At 41.0% G+C, this 20,779-nt stretch overlaps 1 protein-coding gene across 6 annotated transcripts in view; it reads left to right on the plus strand.

Moving 5' to 3' along the window:
* Nucleotides 1-20,779, plus strand: part of GPM6A (glycoprotein M6A) — a 246,881-nt gene that overhangs the window by 13,219 nt on the left and 212,883 nt on the right. The window contains exon 1 of one of the 6 annotated variants that reach the window (XM_072950521.1): nucleotides 13,761-13,918. The exons of the other annotated variants lie outside the window; for them this stretch is intronic. Coding sequence (XP_072806622.1) covers nucleotides 13,915-13,918 — 4 coding nt within the window. The 5' untranslated portion in view covers nucleotides 13,761-13,914. Of the gene's footprint in view, nucleotides 1-13,760; nucleotides 13,919-20,779 lie in introns of those variants that run through there. 6 annotated transcript variants of the gene reach the window in all.

Below are 20,779 nucleotides of genomic sequence, written 5' to 3' on the forward strand. Positions count from 1 at the left end.
TGTTTTTCTCTTTTCATAGTTTAATTATTTTCTTAATGGATTTGTATGTTCTCATTTTTTTTTCCTACTGTTAGATCTATGAAAATTGCCGAGGTCATTTGGTATAAAGCTACTGATTTTATAGTTAATTTCCTTCTTATCATAAGTAATTGTTTGCATTAGCCATATTATTTTAATAATTTTAAAAGTAATGATGCTGTCTATTTTAAGAATGCAACTTTTTTATATGTAAAGGGATGTCACTCACTAACTTGAAGTTAGAATTCTTCACTAAAGCTTAAATTTACCAGGCATGGGTCAGTTTTTTGACAATACTCTGATATTAGCAGCAGAGAACAGTAGCTGTTGAAAGATTTTTCTTATCGCAAATGGCATTCATTTTAATTTCTTTCTTTTTCTTAACTGTATGACACTATGTGGTTAATATGACATGATACAGCAAAGAGTTTTCTGTAATTTTTGCGTAACTCTAAGTTAAAGAAAATGGCATGTTAATAACAACACTACTGGGCCAAAAATATTTTTACGATTATGTATTGTTGTGTAGTCTTTGCAATGGCATTTAAAAAATTTACCAACCCGAATAGACTAGATTCTGCTCCGACTCTAGGGATTTTTCTCTACCTATATATCCATATATGGAGAGAAAAATCCCTAGTGTATATACACAGAGTATGAGCGATGTAAAGGGTGAAGATAATATTTAGCAATCCACAAACATTACCTCTAAGTTTATACACTTCATCTGGCTACTAAAATGTCATAATTGCTAAATTTTAGTGATCCAGTTAAGAGGAATGGAAAAGGTCTTCATCTTTAAAAAAAATCACTTAGTGATTGTACCAAGAAAATTTGAAAATTATTTTGTGATAAAATGGGAAAAATTCTAGCCTGGAACTCTGCAGTGGTATTTATTGGTAGTTTGCTGATAATCATGTAGAGCTTCCATTTTATTATCAACACCATCGTCAGATCATGCTTGTATGAAGACTCGATGAATACTTTCGGACCTATACTTTTTAATGTGTAATCTGTTGTGACCTAAGTGTGTCCCTAATATTTGCTCATGGGGATAATGTTTTAAGTTAATAGCACCTCAATATAGTCATTCTTTGATTCTTGATAATTCAAATTTAACTTAACTTGTTTTGCTGTTGTTTCTTTTTACTTTGCACGGGCACGTGTTGAGGAGTAAGTTTATTGAAAAGATTTTAGTTCTCATTTTTATCCAGGATAAGACTGGATGACACTGCAATGAAAATTAAATTTGTAGCAAGGAAGACAAAGGTGCCATAATTTTGTGAGGCTAGCAGTCATGTACACTTTTTCTCTCTCTTCCTTTAGAACTCTATAATAACTATAATTATCTCTGCCCCATCCCACCTCACCTCCATGTGCGCCCCATTCTGATTCCTTTCTCACTCCCTAAGCATTCTTGACCTGCCTTTCTTACGGCTTAACTAGAACGAGTTTCATCTTCAAAGTTGGGTATTTATAATACGTAGTTTTCGGAGATTAAGTATATTTCTGGAGCAGAAATGGAGGCTTTATTCTAACCATCAAGAACTTTTCCTAATTGACCCCAAAACACTTAAATACATGGAAATGCAAAGATTCAAAATGTTCTATGTTTACAATCATATTTTAGAAACCTTAAATTATCTTAGTTTTAAAGTATACTATTGGCAGTGAAATAAACATGACATATATATTTTAAATACTTATAAATTATTTAATCAATTGGCTTCTGTTTTTCAGTCAGTGCAATTTTTAACATGAATGCAGCCAACAGATAAAAAACAAATCTCTAATTCTGATTAACTCATTCATGACTACAGCTTAAAGCTAGTTTCGTACAATTAAAGATCAATAAAGTGACAGAAAAATGATAAGAGGCCTTTATAGCCTCATGACTGTCCTTTGATCATATTTTTTTTTATTTTGGTGTAAGTAGGATGAACTGGCTTCTGATTTTAGCAGTTTGCTGCATTTGGGATAAATAATCAAATCAGCTTTACAGTGTTTCTCACATGAAAGTCAATTTTTTTTTCTTGAATGATTTCTCTTTCTTATTAGCTCTCCGATTTATCCTCTGCCACAATCTTAATTGCTCGGGCACCTTTTTGTCCAATCTGATTCATGCTTAGCCACGGTACGTGCCTGTCTGAATAGCAGGGAACATTCCCAAGGGCGGCAGTGAACTGTGCTGAGAAGAGCCCTGAGTGAGGAGCTGGAGGCTAGAGGGCTTGCAAGTCTGGTGGGCTGGCAACTGATAAAGCCCCTTTTGAGTCTTCCCTACCCCTTCAAGCAGGTGACAAGCTCTGTGCTTCCTTGTCTCATTGGAATCTTCCTGGTGCAGGTAAATGGGAAGTCTCAGTGTATCAGTTTCCTTTTGATGTACAAGCAATCACCCCAAAATGCCGTGGCTTAAAGCAACAGTGATTGACTGTTTCTCATGACTGATTGGCTGGGTGGTTCTCCCCATGCGGTGTTGGCTGGAGTCACTAGTATGACTGCATGCATTTGATAACTCTATTGAGGTCCAAGAAGGTCTCTGTCACATGTCTGGGTCCTTAGTGCTGGCCATCGGCGGAGGCATCTCATTCTCTCCCCATGTGTTTTCTGACTCCACGTGGCCCCTCTTTCCATCAGGACCCCTGAAGCTCAAGGATCTGAGAAAGCAGAAGTCACAGCTTCCGGGCCCATGAAGGGCTAGTCCCCAGGCTACAAGTGCTCCTTGTGTGTGCCACTTTCTAATGGGCAAGGCCAGCCTGGTTCAAGGGGCGGGGAAATTCCACTTTTGATGGAATTAGTGTCATGTGTGCCCAAGGAGGGGCGGAACTGTTGGCAGCTAAGTTTTCAAACTATAGGAAAGGTACGTTGTTATTCATGCTGCCAGATTAATTTCTCTCAGGTTTCAGCAGTCATACGCGTTTTCCCTCAGAAAATTATCCTTCCTGCTCTCAATCTGTATGCTCTGGGTGAAGTCCCATCCCTAGCTCAAGTGTGGACCTGGGTTGGGGCCACTCAGTGCATCGTATTACCTCACCCACTGAGGTCAGGGGTGAACGTGTGACCTACTCACAGTCAAGCGGGTGCAGTGAAGTTTGTTTTTCTACTTATTCTGGAGAGGAGAGCGTGTTCTCTTCCCTATTGTCTTGAAGCTAAACGGTGCTGCTAACCAGAGATAATGAATAGAGAATCCTCAGAGAAGAGACTGAAGCAAGCAGCAGAACCCTAAGCTGGAGAGAGGAAAGCCAGACCCTGATGACATAATTGAGCCCTGGAATCTAACTTTCTGGAAGCCAGAACCCCACCTTGGTTTTCTCCGTGCTATAACTCTGTTCATTTCTGTATGCACACAACGCCCACGAGTTCACATGACCAGAAGAGTTCCAGCTAATAAAAGTAGAAAGCTGAAACTGTCTGCAACTCCATTCCCTTCTTGGCTTTTGTAGCCCAAAGTTTAAATGCCTGGAAGAGAAGAGAGTGAGGAGAAAGAATTCCTCTGTGAAAAATATAAAGAGAGACTGGAGGATTTTCCCAGTATTAAACCAGAGGCTTTGTCAGGTTGCATTTGGGAGTGGGTGGAGGACAGACCGGTGGGGCCCCGACGTTGCAGTATGCCAGTGCCCTGAGGAGGCAGCCCGGCCTCAGAGGAGATGACAGGGTGGTGCATTAGGAGAGGCAGGACCCTCGGCTCTGGTGCGCTCACCCTCTCCAGGGAAACCACGGCCAAGTGTGATGTGGAAGCTGCATAGGACTCGTGGAGAATGGGACACCGAGAGCCTGAAAGCATGATCTGAAAAAGTCACACTAAGACTGCTGGGACTCTTCAATGTCCCTGTGGGACACTGTGTCCTTGGGGCTCTCGAGGTCGAGTGGCCTGGCATCCCGAGGGAGTTTAGATTTCAGCGGGTATTCGATTAGCTTGAAAAAATAAAACCACCACTGTTTTAATATTTATGAATTTGTGACCTGAGATTTATGCTTATTAAGCTCGAATTAAATATATGTACTAAGGCCAATTATTTACGATTTCTAGGTAGCAGTGTTCTCCTATATACAAGGTGGAGGATGAGGAATAATAAAATCAAAATACCTTGTTTGTCTACGAGAGTTGGAGATTGTGTGTGTGTGTGTCTGTGTGAAATTTCGGTTGAAATGTTGAACATCCGCTCTGTGTCAAGCACTGTGCTGGCAGCTGGGAGCCCAGCAATGTGAGGAGTAAGCCTGGCACCCGCGGCCGCCCCCACCCCCGACAAAGCCCTGTAGTTTAACAGAGACACAGCAGGTGGAGATGGACCTACAGGGCAGTTGGCTGAGCTCTGTGATGGGAGGAGTCCAGGGTGTGCTTGGAGCAGGTGGACCACGTGCATGTCCGAGTGTGTAGGTCACGGCTGAGCCACTGAGTCCAATTGGAAAATAAAGACGATGGATGTTCACAGAGCAAAGCCGGGGGGAGACATGCTTAGGGCAGGTACTGTTTAAGTTGAAGGAACAGCATATTCAAAGGCCAGAGTGGAGAGGAAGTGGCCAGTTACAGGAGCCTGAATGGTGATGCACAGGGTGAACATAAGGACTGATGCGGGAAAGACAAGCCAGAGGATCTAGCACGTAGCAAGCATTACAATCCCTGATTATTGACCACAGTTGATCTGACCCTTCATGCAGTTCCATCCTTATAAGACTTGAATGTTCTTCATTTGTGTAATTGTAGCTCCTTGCTCTGATTACCTAGAGTAAACATAAAAGGAATCAAAATAACTTTAAACCATATGTAGGTCTATCAGCACAAAAGACAGTATCATAACTCAATTGCTGCATTAGAAACATGATACCAGACATCTGCAAAGAAGCAAGTGAATAAAATCTCTTGGAAGTGCTTATCTTCATTAAGGAAATAGATGAGGTGTGACTGAAGTGATGTGGCTTATATGGGATTTTGAAGGCTGGCGCCACAGCCATGCGAACAATGAACCTCCTGATTTTACAGTTCACAGCAGGAATAGCAGAGTCGGGGTAGATAAGGGATGGATGTCTGGTTCTTCTTCATTAGGTGTAGATCTCATTTGAATTGCATTTAACTATTGCGTCTTTGATGTCCTGACATCACTTACTATACTACGAATATTTTGGATTCCTTTTTTTCTGGGAATTTTCTGGAAATTCTGAAAAAAAATTTTTTCTGAGATTATTAAATCATTTTTACCCTTAACAATATCTAGAGTAAATTGAACAACATTTAAAACTGCTTTATTGGTGGAAAAAATATATGTCTCATTTGCTCCTGGTAATTGGACCACATTCCACAATAGACTGAAAGCTTCTTATCTTTTCCCCTGTATCCTTTGGGACACATAGAATGGCATATTGTTAAATGAGCTTATTTTATATGCAGAATCTGCATTTCTTCTCACACAAATCATTCTAACTTCTGCCTTTTACGTTTTTACTATCTAAAGGGCCTCTGTGATTTCTTTTTTTTTTTTTACATTTTTTTTATTCAGTAATAGTCATTTTACAATGTTGTGTCAAATTCCAGTGTAGATCACAATTTTTCAGTTATACATGAACTTACATATATTCACTTCACATTTTTTCCACTGTGAGCTACCACAAGATCTTACATATATTTCCCCCTGCTATGCAGTATATCTGTTTATCTGTTCTACATTTTGAAATACCAGTCTGTCCCTTCCCACCCCCTGCCCCCTTGGCAACCACAAGTTTGTATTCTATGTCTATGAGTCTGTTTCTGTTTTGTATTATTTTTTTTTTTTTAGATTCCACATATGAGCGATCTCATACAGTATTTTTCTTTCTCTTTCTGGCTTACTTCACTTAGAAGGACATTCTCCAGAAACATCCGTGATGCTGCAAATGACGTTACGTTGTTGGTTTTTAAGGCCGAATAGTATTCCATTGTATAAATATACCACATCTTCTTTATCCAGTCACCTGTTGATGGACATTTAGGCTGTTTTAAAGGGCCTCTGTGATTTCTGAAACATTTTTATGTGACTTGGAAAGGTGGTGTTGGTTGTGCTTACTATATAAGGCATACATGTGAAAATTTACAATGCGCTATGTCGCCTAACACTTTTGGATAAAATTACAGATCATAGTCATATTTCCTAATTTTTCATTTAGATCAATATCAAACACTCCTAAAAATACCTTTTAAACATTTTTTTTCTACAAGTCTCGGAAGACAAACACTAAATCTGAAAAGTATTATTTTATCTTGAGGACAATCAAAATGCACTAATGTTATCCATAAACATGTATTGGTCTTTGGCAACTCTTTTTCTAAATTATTGTCAGTGAGCCATTTGCACATCTTTCTGGCATCACTACTTTTAAAGGGAAATTATCTCTCTTACTCCATTTTGTCCTGATGCAGCATCAAATCTCAGACTTTGTGTGCAACATGCCCTCTGTCCAGCCCTGACTACCGTTCGGAGGACAGAGGGAAGGTTGCACACACTGATGGTCGCGTGTGGCGCTCCCGACAAAAGTGAGCAGCCCACGAGGGTCACATGACCCAGCAGAGCCAATCAGATTCCTCCACAGACGGGCGTACAGTATCTGGAGTGAGAAGCCCCTTTGCCGTAGGGCTTCTATGCTGGGAAAAGGTGGCCGTGGAAGATGAGTGCTGTCTTCCCTGTCACCGGTAGAAAACAGTGACTTAGAGAAAGTTTACATCTCAGAGGCACAAAGTGAGTACCTTGGGAGGAGGAGAAGTGTACTTGGTATTGAAAAGTGTTAAGACAACAGTTACAAGAATGAATTGTTCTGTAGAGAAAGGAAAGGGTGAGGACATTCCAGAGGCAACATCCTGTGAAATCCTAAGCTCGTAGGCACCTGTCACGTGATGCCCCCTATTTTGCCATCCGTAGAGGAGAGAAATATATATACTTCTATTTTAAGCCATAGATAGTATTTAATATATAGTGTATTTTAAATGATAAATATATATTTATTATATGTAATACTAAATTATATTAAATATGTCTTAAAATTATAAATATATTATTTATATTATATATTTAAAATTATAAATATAAGTATGTATTATATGTAAAATAACAATATAATTTAATATACATTATAAATATATAAATATGTTATTAAATATATTATTGAAACATAAATATTATAATAAATTTAGATGTATTATTGAATATATTATCATAAAGTTATACATATATTATTTATTATATATAATAATATAAAATATTTATTGCATAAATTCATTTAACCCTCAAAATAGCCTATAAGTTGGCAGTATAATTAATGCTGTTTTCCAGATGAGGAAGAGAGAATTTAAGCCACTTGCCCATGTTTACCTGTTCAGTGAGTGGCCGAGACAGGAAATGAACCAGGTGGCTCGTAATGGTTGGTGATTACGAAACTCAGACTCTAGACTCCAAACCATTGCATAGCATTGCTTCGAACATCCTAAGCCTACCGAGCTAGAATATATACTTCAAGCAGGCCCAGTGCTATTTATGCATGTGACAGGTTTATAAGCTCTGTTCTAGAATAACTGAATTCTGAGAGCTCTTATAATTATGTGGTTTTATTACAAAACTTCTGAGGAGCATTTAGTGGCCACAGTTGACACTTGCTGAAACTATAAACATTTAATTGTGTGAGGATGTTGGCTAGAAAACTCCTTTTTTCCCCTAAAAATACGGTGGGGATGGGGCAAGTGGAGTTAGAAAATACCTCTTGTGGGTTAAACTTGTGAACAATACATGAAATAAAATAAGGGCTGAAATGCACACTGAAGGACCTTCTAGCGTGGGTGTTTTTAAAGGTACACAAATAAGCCTAACTCGGGAGAGATGCTAAAGCGATTGAAATGTCTGTTGCATAGAGGACCCAGCAAGAAACATACCACATTCTTTAAAAGCATATGAATACAAAGGAAGTCAACAGACTGTAAAGAGCACTGAGGCCTGATGCTTTCAGGATCCTTAAGTCTGTCAGCTCTAAACACTGGTGTGTTGTGCTTAGAAAATTAGTGTGGATACAGTCCAAACACTAAGGCGCTGAGAACAGAAGTAATAATGGGAACAAGCAGAAGAGAGGAATGAGGTCACCATCCAGAGTTGTAAGTTAGGTCAGGGGTCAGGTTTGTCCAGACGTCAGGACCGGTTCTGACTCTGGGACTTAGTGGTTCTTAATGTTGGCCATGTCGCCAGACAAGTTTGAATCTCAATCTTCCTGTCCGTAAAATGGGAATAATACTAACACCTTACTTATTGTTTTGTTGTACGGTTTTCAGGAAATAACTATGTAAAGAGGCTAAGGGAGTGTGCTCATTAACAGCCTTTGAATAAACATTAACAGTGTCTAATTCTGGAAGGAATGCACTTGAAACCAAATTCAGCTTTAGAGCTCTCAAAAATGAGGCCAGGAAGCAGGGGAAGAGGCCTGGCACAGAGGCGCCAACCCTGAATAAACTCGGACTCTTTCAAAAACGGAAACTCATGACCAAAAGTGAAAATACATTTAAATCAAGGTGGGGCCCCATTGTAATTTTAAAAGTTCCGGCGTGGCTGCAGTGTGGCTCCTATGAGAGTCAATAAACTTACACTTACATTTCATAATATTAAAATGGGCTAGGTGTTTGCAGTTTCTACCAATACATTTTTCTTTAGCTACCGTATTTATTTCATAAGCATACTTTTATGCATGAATTGGTGGTCGACAACTTACAGGACACCAGCCACAAAACAGCAGCAGCGGCATGAGCGGAATGTTGGAGATGCTGCCTCGATAATCAAGCATTTGTTTTGAAAAATATATAAGGCTTTTGTTTTCATTAACTTTTGCTAATGCTCTTACATCTTTTCCAATTAGAGATCAGGCTTCTAGAATAGATGTACGAGTAGTGGAGGATCAGAAATCTTTCATTTTAAAAGCAATTGTGGAAACGTCCTAGAGAGATTAATATCGTCAATAAAAATTGTAAGAATTCCATTAACTCAGGGGTGATTTTATTAACACTGTTCAAAGAAGACTACAGACCCCTCTGTAGTCAACATTTATGGCAAATCCAGCAAAAGCACCAATCTCCTTTCACATCTGTATGAGAGTGTCTTCATAGAAGCCAGTGTTGGAAAATTCTCTTCCCCAGTTGGACGTGTAAGTTCTGAAATTATATGCTTCTTAAGAGGAGCCAGTGTTCTTGAGGAAGACAGAAAGGATTGCCTACAAATCTACTGGCATGTATTTTTGATTGCTGAACACATCTGAAGCTAGTCTTTAACTCAGTTAATTCAATACAAAGCTACTGGTAGAATTATGTTAAAGTCCAAAAATTCATGTATTTGAGGATGTTTATGATAATATAACACAACATCTTGCCAATTGGTAGATATTAATACTAACTCATGAAAGTCCACTTACTAGTTAAGAGAACAGTGAATGAATATTCACTTTCACCATCACAGAAACTTAAATGTGAATGGTTTCTAGCAGAACAACACTTGCATATGCAACTTCAGTGTGGTCTAGTTTAAATTTATAATCATGTTCAGCCCTTAGTCATGAAAACATATTGAATAATAATAAGCATTAAAGTATGAGTCTTAAGCCACAGAATGGGAGAAAATAGTTGCCAAGGTGTATCTGATGAAGAACTGTTATCCATAATATACAATGAACCCTTAAAACTCAACAATAGGAAAACAAACAGCCAGATTTTAAAAATGGGCCAAAGATCTGAACAGACACCTTGCCAAAGAAGATATATAGATGGCACATAAGTATTTGGAAAGATCCTCAACATTACATATCATTAGAGGACTGAAAATTAAAATGAGATATTGTTACAAAACTGTGAGGACAATGAAAAGACAAAACACGGCAATACCAATGCTGGTGAGGATATGGGAAGATGAACTCCCATCTGTTGTTGGTGGAAGTGCAAAATGGTATGGCCACTTTGGGAGACAGTTCAGCAGGCTCTTACAAAACTAAACATATGCTTACTATTTGAGCTAGCAGTCAAACTCCTTGATATTTACCCAGAAAAGTTGAAAACTTATGTGTCACAAAAGTCTGCACAGGGATGTTGGTAACAGTTTTATTCACAATTGCCGCAACTTGGAAGCAACCAATATGTCCTTCAGAAGATGAGTGGATAAATAAACACTGGTACATCCAGATGTGTCAAGGTAGGTTTATTGACTGTAACAAGTGTACACTCTGATGGGAGATGTTGGTAGTGGAGAACAGGGAGTGGAAATGTCTGTAGTTTCCAGTTTTCCAGTGAACCTAAAACTGCTATAGAAAATAAAGTCCATTAAGTGCTGAGAAAGAAAGGAAAGAAGGAAGAAAGGAAGAGAGAGAAGGAAGGAAAGAAGGAAGGAAGGAGGGAAGAAAGGAAGGGAGGAAGAAAGAGGAAAAGAAAGGAAAGAAGAAAAGAAAGAAAGAGAGAGGGAGGAGGGAGGAAGAAAGGAAGGAAGGACTTGCTTTCTTGACCTACAGCTGCAACCTTTCCCTCTAAAGATACTGAAATGGAGAAAGCGAGGTCTCTGGCTCCTGGAAGGAAGGAATCTACTCCAAAGAAACTGGACAAGATTGTAGACAAGAAATGAAAATATGATGAAAGCTATTTTCCCCTCAGCTTTATAGTTGTTAATAAAGTACTTTACTGTTTCTTATGCTGTGGAACATTTTCATACAATTATCATGATGCCAGCTAAGTTGTGACATCATTTTGAGACCAATCATTCAGGGTTTAAAGAAAAAGGGAAATGAATATTTTAAGGGTACACATTATGAGCTTTTTAAAAGCCACAAATTATGGCTTTTCAATCTGGCAATGAAAAGTCTACTGAAGGATCCTGCAGTTTAATTTCTAGTAAGGTAGATATTGATTGCTATAACCTACATAAACAAAATTCTCTTTGCATCTTCCCTCCAGTCTTTTAAAAAGAGTAATGGGTTCTTGAGACCAAAAAGTGAGAAAACCACTGTGGGTTACCCCTCATCCTGATAGGTCCATGCTATGACTCCGTAAGAAGCCACTCATGGAATTCCAAGTCCCCTCCAAGTCTCTGGCGCCACCTGCGTTTTCATCCCTCTAGCTCAGGAAGCTGTTTTTTGGTGACCTAAGGGATTTGACCAAAACTACCTTTTTTTTCTCTTCGGATTTTTGTTTATTTTGCTTGTTATTCTCCACCCTCCCTTACTATTTTTTTTTCTTCTCCTTTTTTATGCTTTACTCATTTTTCTTTTTACTTATTTTCTCATTTAATATTTTTTATAATTTTATATTTTTTCTTTTTCTCAACTTTTCTGTTTATTTCATTTTTCTGATTTTGCTTTTAAGTTTTCTCATTTTTAAATTCTTTTTGTCTTTTTCTCATTTAAAAATTATTTTATTTTTCTCACTTTTTAAAAATTCTTTATTCTTTTTTCTCAGTTTTCTTTCCTCTTTATTCATATTTTCTCATTTTTTTCTTTTAAAATTTAGTTTATAGTATTTATATTTGTTTACTTTTATTTTTGCCTCTTATTGTGTTTTGATCCCTTTGTAATGACCAGTTAATTAGGTGAACTTAGAGATCAACAATAGGATATATAATATATGTATTATATATAGTCTGTTATATATTATATTTTTGTTAGTGTTGTATAATAATACAATTACATATTTATTATATGTTGTATATAATTAAGTATTATAGCAATGTAGTATATATTATATATAGTTATTTACATATGATATACATACATATGTACAGTAAGGAATTGGCTCACACAATTACGGCACCTGAGAAGCCCCATGACCTGCCACCTGCAGGCTGGAGACCAGGAAAGCCAGCGATGTGATCAGTCCATCTAAGCAAACTCCTGAGGAGCAGGGGAGCTGGAGGTGTACATCCCAGTCTCAGGGCAGAGGACGATGTGAGAGGTCCCAGCTCAACAGCAAGACAAGAGAAAAGAGGCAGAGAAGATTCCTGCTTCCTCCACTTTCTGTTCTGTTCAGGCCGTCAGTGGACTGGATGCTGCCCACCTGAGCGGGAAGCTGCGCTGCTGTCCTGAGCCCGCTGATTTCAAATGCTGATCTTCTCCAGAAGGACTCTCACAGACACACCCAGAAACAGTGTTCAATCTGGGCCCCCGGGCCAGTTAAGTTGACACACAAAATGAACCATCACATGGACTTTGGACCTGGTTTTCTTCTGAGGTGATTTGGACCAGGCTTCTCACCAGCTTTTCCCAATTTTAAACTGACCTTTTAAAAAGCGGAGCTGTCAGCCCAGCGTGCTGCGGGGCCTCCCAGCCACCTCAGGGGAGACCCATGACGGTGCTACCGTCTCCTCAAGACTGTGGGCAAGGGTAACCACCAGGCTGGCTGCACATTCTGACTGGGAAGGCAGTGGCTGTGAAGATCATTAACGAGGTTCTAATTTTTAGAATTATAATATCTGGAATAGCGCCTCAGGAAATAAGTCGTAAGTCGTCTGTGGTGATCCAAAAGCTGTGATTATGAATTAGTCTCCAAACGTTCATCCTTTCTCTCTCTTGGACCCACATATAAGTTATTCTTCGCTGCAGTCACAGTTCATGTGAGTCAGTTTCCAGACTGATGATGCATTTCTGAATGGCACGTTGAACACTTTTAACTTTTATCGACTACATGCTTTTCCCCACCCACAAGAACAGCCTTCTATTTCCATTTAACTGAAATGCAATTTGCAACATCCCTTCCAGGAGTGAGCCTCTTCCATTGCAAGAGAAATAGCTGCACAAATGTTTCTGTGCCATTTTAGTGATATGCTCAGCATTTCTTCGTGTATTTCTGCCAAATGTGCTCTTAATTATTTTTTATATCATGTATTCTCCATTAGATAGCGATGTTTCTCAAAGTTAGTAACGATGTCCACTTTATTTGATTCTTCTACTGGTGCATGGAATAGATTTCTGCACTTTAGGGTGTGTTCTGCATGAAAAAGACGCTTCAGACACTTTGGGGACCGCCTTACTGAAATAACTTCTCCAGGATGAATCCTGAAAGAACTAGGCCAATAACCCAAAGAATTATATAATTTTTTTTTAGCTTGGAGGGACCTTAGGGATCATTTTTTCCAGATCTTCCATTTTACAAATTAGGAAACTGAGTCCTGGTGTATTAGTGGGAGAACCAGGATCACAACCTGTTCCTTCCAACTGGCAAGTCTAGCGCTTTCTCAGCAGGATCTACTGCTTCTTGGATTGTCATTTATTTTCCAGGTGACTTCTGCATATTATGGGTGTGTGTGTGTGTGTGTGTGTGTCTGTGTCTGTGTTAGGACTTTATAGCCTTGCCAGTTTACAGAAACAAATATATTTAACATAGAAGAAAGAAGAGAGACGTAAATTCAAGGGAGAATTTTCTCTCCTTGTTGTTTTGATTAATAGCGTTGTTAAGGGAAAAATTAGTATACTGAAGGCCAGAGATTTTAGGGAATGTAAAAATGATGCTATCAAACCTGTCTCTGCTGGAATAATCTTTCCTGGTTTCCACGTTAAGGACTATCATCTTGGCCACCGGCTCGCTCGTGGGGCACAGAGGCGGTGCGGGTGTGCAGTGTGTATGGAACGTACTCCAGGGGGAGGCTTCTGCACGTGGCTCGCGTGGCGGTGAAAGGGGCGGGGAGGGCCCGGGGAGGGCGCGGCGTGGAACCGCGGCCGGGCAGGGTGCCCGGAGCCGCGGGAGGCAGGTGGGAAGAGGGAGGGGTCTGCGCTCCCGCCGAGGTTCCCGGAACCCCAAGAGCTGCCGGACCGGGAGGGGCGAGGCGGTCACTGCGCGGCGCCAGGAGCGGGAGAGGCGCCCGGAGAACTTGGCCCCGCGCTGCGCCCGCCGCTCGCGCTCCTGAGCGGACGCAGGGAAGGGGACGCGGCGACATGGGTGAGTGCGCGGCGCGCGGTCGCGGCGGGCTCGGCCTCGGGAGCGGGAGTTGCGGGGAGGAAAGTGGGTGTGGGTCTGCCTCGAAGTGTGCATTCCTCCCCGCCTCCGCCCTGGGCCTCCGGACTTGTCCTGGGAGCGAGGCGGCGCGGATGGGTGGCACCTGAAGGGGGGCCGGGGGAGGGTCTCAGCCCAGGAGTCCCGCGCCTGGGCGGCACGCGGGGAGTGAAGGGGTTCCGGGGAGGTGGCCGTCCCCCCGTGTTCCACGTTTCAGCGTGCCGCTCGGGGAGCAAGTTGGGATGGGTTCGAGAAGTGGGAACTTCGTTCGACTTCCATTCGTACAGGTTTGCGTGCAGGAAGGCGCCGGGGCAGGGCGAGACTGGGGACACTTTCTAGTCCCTGTCCGAACGAAGTGCTGCAGTTGCACATAAGGTCTGAAGTTGAGGCTGGGGCCGACTCTTTCCACAGCGGAGCTGGGCAAACGGCGAGGCAGAAGGGGCGTCCAAGCCGGCCCAGGTGGCCGGGCGCCGGAGTGCGCGCCGCTCAGCTGCGCTCAAGTTTCTAGACGGAGTCCCCGGCTCCGGAGTTGAGCTGCGGCAGCGGGAAGGGCCCCAGGACTGTGACTGTTGGGGTGGGGTGGGGGGGGCGGAGGACCGGGTGTGAAACAGGCAATCCCGGCGGAGCCCGAGGAGGTGGCGTCCCGTGAGAAGAGTTGGGACAAGGGCGCGGGAGGGGCCGGAGAGAAGGAATTGCGCATCCTGCAGACGTGCTTTGGTTTGTCCCGGGCGTCCCGAGAGTACCCGGCAAGGCTGCTTTTCACGGCTGCTGATTAGCGATCCCCGGGCACTCCGGGCTTGCTATTCAACGCCAGTGTTCTCATTTCTTCTCGTCCAAGTCCATTTCGCCCCTCCCCCCCGGCCTCTCCCTTGTCCTTTGTTGTGAAGGATTTCTTCCAGAGTGAAGGAGGCCTTTGGGATTGACGTGCTCGGGTGGAAATTCCTAAGTTCCCACAGGCTCAAGGGTTAGGGGATGCTTTGACTGCTAATCGGCGGAGTTTATAGACACAGGCCAACTTGGAAGAAAGGAAAAAAGAGAAAGCCGAGGACATTTTTGCCTATGAATGTTAATTGTGGTCAAGACATTCATGGTCTCTTCTTGCATGACTCTGGATGAGTTTTAGAAAGACCCATTTTTAGGGCCTTTGAATAAAACAGTGTTGCAAATGATCTCCAGAATGAACTGTCTTGAAAAGTTTTCTGAAACAGAAGAAGTATTTTCAAGTTATAAAGGAAAGATCAGACATTTCCCCAAGTATAGCAGAATGATTTTCAGGCTGGCTTGCTTGCTTTCTTTTCTTTCTTTCTTTTCTTTCTTTCTTTCGTAGTACAAGGGCATATAAACTCTTGTTGGAATAGCACATAGAGGGAAAAAGCTCTCATAAATGGAAAACCAAAATAATTGACTTATGTAATCTATCCACTTTACTAAAAGCATTAAGATGCTGTTTGGATCCAACATAAAACCTCTAAAAAGAGTGACATTGTTTACCTTGAAAACTTAAGCTTTAGTGGACTATCTCTCAAAGGGTAAGGTACTCAAAATCTTGAAGTTAATTATTCCTCTATCTTGCATTTCCAAAGTGTGACGAAAACAGTTGGTCTTGGATTTTACTTCTTTGCCCTTAGGTTACACGTGATCCCAGGTTGCAGGAAAGTGTTCTCCTGAGGAAATGGAGTTAACATCTGCTGATCCTGAGAGTGGCCTCCACCTCTTCAGAGTCCCCAGTTCCACCTGTAAAGTGACAGATCCCTAAAATTTGTCTCTTCCTTGTTCTGCCAGGAATGGGCTACATTTTCCTGTTGTATGTGAGGTCACTAAAAACTCAAGTAGGTGCCAGATGGCCGGTAGGAGAGAGTGGGTAGAGGAAGCCAGTGAGAAGCCAGAGGTCAGGGAAATAGAGGAGAGAATAAATAGCAGTGGAGAGTGAAGGCACGGAGGCAGGACTCGGGACAGTGGCCCAGACACACAGTCCAGAAATAGGAAGCGCCAAGGACCAGTGGGGGCCGATGAGAGAAAGAAGGAAGGAAATCTGTCCAGCAACAAGAGAGAAAACACTTGGTCGCTTAAGGCCATCTCTCTCCTCTTCTTTTAACTTACTTGTGAAAAACACAGAAGAACTTCATTACTTAGAACTTCTTTTATTCGGTGGTAGTAGGGGGTGAGGGTTTAGCACTGGAGTCCAAATTGCTAGGATAAAGGGGAAAACAGTGTAGCAGAATGCCTGACTATGCCAGCAAGCTGAATCCATCTTTCCCTGGTGTCATGACAACTGAAATTTATCATTTAGAGAAGGGAAGATGGTGCTGCGGGTGAATATAGAAAGCAATTTTTGCCTGACTCAGAAGAAGAAATACATACTCTAGCACCATGGAAGAATGGGAGTAATTGGTTAGTCAAATATTCTGAATAACTGATAGCCACGTCTTAATACAGAAGGCTAACCCTCAAAAAAAGCTATTTGCATAGTAGGCAAATTGAGATTTTGGCATCTTTTGCTTCCTCCTTTTATTTACTTTCCTCAGTGATGCCTGCAGCTTATCTAGGTATGCAGCAAGGTTTTCCCTCTGCCCCCAAGTTTTGCTTTCCAGAAAGGATCTGATGAAATATTTCATACTCAAAAATGCAGGATTAACTCCTTACTAAGAATAGTTATATTTTAGCTGCAAGGTTGATTTAAACCTGAAAGGTTTCTAATTGCAGAATTTCACGCTCCAGTATGAGATAAGTCAGGAATATTTTAAGTGCTCCTCTAACTACATCACTTACTGTTCTTTATTTTATTTAAAAAAAATGATTTTTAGTTCCAGAGATATTATTATGGAAAGTTTCATGGAGGGAGTGGTATTGAACTTGGTGGTATTTGGAGGGATGTGGAGGATCTGGGAAGAATAATGGGCCCCTTCTTAAAGCAGGAAGGCAGTGAATTTGGGGGAGCAGAAAGCCATGGAGCTGGGTTGACAGGATTGGACATGATTTTGGAGAGCCTTAAGAAGCAACCAGAGGAATTTAGAATTTACTTAATAGGAAATAGGGAGTCATGGAATGTTTCTGAGCAGGGAAGAGTTGTAATGAAATTAGTGTTTAAGGAAGATAAATTGGGCACTGTTGTTTAAGATAAAGGATAATTTGGAGAGGGTAGAAGCAGCTGTCACAGTAATCCTGAAGTGGTATGGTCCACATCTAGTTTAGTCATAGTAGAATATTGGCAATGGCGGAAGTGGAGAGAAAAAGATGGACGAATGATGTTTCTAAGGAAAAATCTATAAAATTAGGAAACTGAGCAATAAACAAGGGAATGAGATATTTTCTGGAGAATTGAAACCTTGAGGACTGGGGAACTAGTAGGTCCCTTGATAGAATATTTAAAGGATAAAACGGTTTATTTTCTGGATGCTTTGGACAGAAAATTAATTTCACTTGTGAAATGCTAATTACAAGGTGATGGCTAGACATCTAAACACAAACTTAGTAGGTTGGAAATATGTAGTAAATAGAGCCCAAGAACAAGAAGGAAAATAAAGATGAGAGGGTACCAACCTGTGGTGAGAGGTAAAGCCGTATAATGAATTACCTGTTTGATGGCGAGAGTATAAGGTGGGCTGGTTGAGGGAAAGGGGAAAAAAAGATAAACACCGTGTGCAGGAAAAGAACCATCAACCACATAACATGCGTAAATGCCCTACAATTAGAACAGTGGAATGTGACATCTTTAACATTCAGTGTTAGATCTGGGAGTCCGTACATTTTGACAAGAAGAAAATCAGGCAGAAATACTTTGCTCTCATTCAATTTCAGTAAAAAGGGACCTGGTTAAGGATCTGTAGAGTTATTTGCAGATTTAGGCAAAGAATATTGAGACATGGCATTGTCTGGGACTCACACTGTTTTCAGGAACTACAAGCCTCCCAGAGGCAGTTATGAACAAGGTGCAAAGGGCTGGGATTTGAAGCAGGAGAAGCAAATGATGATCGTGCAAATATTGGGGATCCTATTAACTCTTTTGTTTGATGAGAAGGTGGAACATAATTCTATACATTTTATGTAGCTCAGATCTTGAGCTACATGTAAAGAAGATACACTTGAGCTATTTCCAATAAGCAAATCAGGAACATTGTAAGGATGTTAGACTATTAGGTAAAACTTTGAAGTTTGGCCTCAAGTATGTTACATTCCTAAGAAAATTATAATAGTCTGATAGTTTACAAGTGAAAATTTGATATGTTTTCTGAAACACATATGATGGAGGGTTGAAACTAGTGAGAACTGTGAAGAAGTCTCGGCAGCCACACGGAAGTTTCACGGCAGAACACTTGAGTGCAGAAATTCATGCCTGGGTGGAAATGTATGAGTAGAATGCTGGGGTAAGCTCTACTCAGAACAATTTCAAATAACATCAGCTAATACTTCTTATATATTTTATTTATTTTAAATTTGAAGTTTCTTAGGCTACTGTAGGTTACTATTGATTTTACTTAAATTTGAGTTTGTGCCATAAATTGGAATGTAGGTCAATTAGCATAAATCCTTCATTCAATATCTTCTTGTTACAATAAACTAAATGTTTTGTAGTGAACTGTTTAGACACTTGCTTTACTTTCCAAGAAGGTGTTAACTGTACAGAATACATCATTTGAATTGGCATGATGTCAACTAAAAATACGTGTAGTGTTAACCATACTTTTTTTTTGAAAGATATGTTTCTAAATTAAATGTGTAAGATTCAATTTATTAAAACTTGCAAGGTAAATCTCATTTTATTATTTTTAACAGGAAAGGGTCAGAGCTGTCATTTATGATTACAGAAATATAGGTCTTTCTCCTAGACAGTTGAAAAACAAAGACAAATTAGGGTAAATGAGATGGGTTTAAAGTCAAGGACAGAATTAGTTTCAACCTAGAAACTTAGAGGCCTTAAAAAAGAATCAGCTGCTGACTGTGTCAACCTGACTGATTTGAGGTCATTCTATTTTCAACCGTTTGACAAGAGCTGAGGAAATGAGGATAGATAACGTGAAGCCACCTTCTCCACGCTCAGTGCTCCTGACGTAGCAGGCAAACAAAACCACGTCCCAACCAGCAGTGAAGCTGTATCACCAGCACACCCGGGGTCCTGCCCGTGGCGTGCAGAAGGCACTGTGACACGGAGCTAACACAGATTCTCCTCTGTAGTTTGTTCAGATAATCTGTCAAAGTAGTCACTTACTACTTTCTCTACCACGTGTGAGATCAGCCCAAAGAACATAATGATAGCAAAATAAATATCTCTTGCCATCTTTTTAAGACTTCTTGTTCTAGAACCTTTGATTTTATGGTCTAAATAGAATAACTTAGAGAATATGTTAAAAACTAATTTTAGGCTCCCACTGCCAAGACTCAGGGCCAGAGGTTTGGGCTGGAGCCGTGGACCTGCAGCTGAAACGGGCAGTTCAGCCAGTGCTGAGGATGAAGTCTGGGACCCGCTTGGAGAAACATCTCTGGCATGCCCTCTGTCCTCCATTAGGCGAGCTGGGCTGGCCCTTGTGGCTCTCATTCCTCTACTTGTATCTTATTGAGACTTAAACCGATCAAGTCTCTGTGTAGTTGCTGTCTCGCCTTATGATGGGGTGAGTTTACTGAAACTCCTCCCCTGAAAATTACTAATGATTTCCAGTCTCATTGTTCGAAGTATTATTTCTGTGTGTGTAACTCGGGAACCTGTATCTCTCTCCTTGACCGTCTGCTGTCTCCAGCCAGCCACCCTCCAGTGCTTCATCTTCAGTTTGTGCAAAACTGAAATCCTCCTTCCGGGATCGTACTGGTCCCCCCAGCCCTTTCCTTGCCCTCTTCCTCCTCTTTCTTTTTCTTGATGACTCAGTTACACCTGGCCTGGTTGCACTGCTGTCACAGCACCTCTTAACGTCCACACTGTCTTATGTGTCATTGCAGCTGCTTCCCACCAGCTCCTCACCCCACTCCAGCCCCGATGCCAAGGTCTTTCCACTGCAGGTTACTTCCCTCTTCAGTCTCCCCTCAAATCATGCCCATATGATGCTCAAAACACCCCATCCAGCACAGGTCTTATGTCTCCAACGTCATTTCTTGCTACCATCTCTCATGCATTTAATTGCTTAACCGAAAGAAACTACAAACTGATTTCATCTACTCAGCCTTCGCCTTTTCTTCCCTCCAGCTGTTTGACCATGCCTGTTTTTCCTCTGTGGCATGCCCTTTCTGTCTCTCCATGGAAATGCAAAACTACTGAACCTTCATTAGCTCAGCTCAAATATAGCTCCCGTAGGAAAAGTTTCCTGACCTGCCCAGCTTCGTGTTTTCCAAAGCATGGAATATATACTAGGAAAATGCAAAGTGTTTTCATTTTTTGTATTTAACAAATACTTCTATAGTATTTAATATGTGCCATGAATTATTTTAAATGCTTTATAAGTACTTAGTTATTTAATCCTCATAACAGTGCTGTAAGTATTATTATTCTCATCTTCATTTTTACACAGAGAGGTTTAAATAATTTGCCAAACAGGTGAACGGGGATTTAAACTCAGGCAGCCTGGCTCCGGGGGTCCATGTTTTACCGCCTTTCCATTTTAGGTGGTTCAAGGACATGGCGTCAGGTAAAACTGACTGCTACGGTGATAAAGTTTATTTTCATCTCAACTTTCTCTCAGTTCTTTTGATTAAGTCAAAAAGAAATCCTAATTTGTTGTTAGAAGATACATTTTCACAGCAATTACCTGAACAGATCCCCCTTTACATAACGGGATAAATGCATCCTGGTCTAAGTAAACTGACAGGTAAAGTGATACTCAA

This window comes from Vicugna pacos, chromosome 26 (assembly GCF_048564905.1).
Source record: "Vicugna pacos chromosome 26, VicPac4, whole genome shotgun sequence".
In the NCBI taxonomy this organism is placed as follows: Eukaryota; Metazoa; Chordata; class Mammalia; order Artiodactyla; family Camelidae; genus Vicugna; species Vicugna pacos.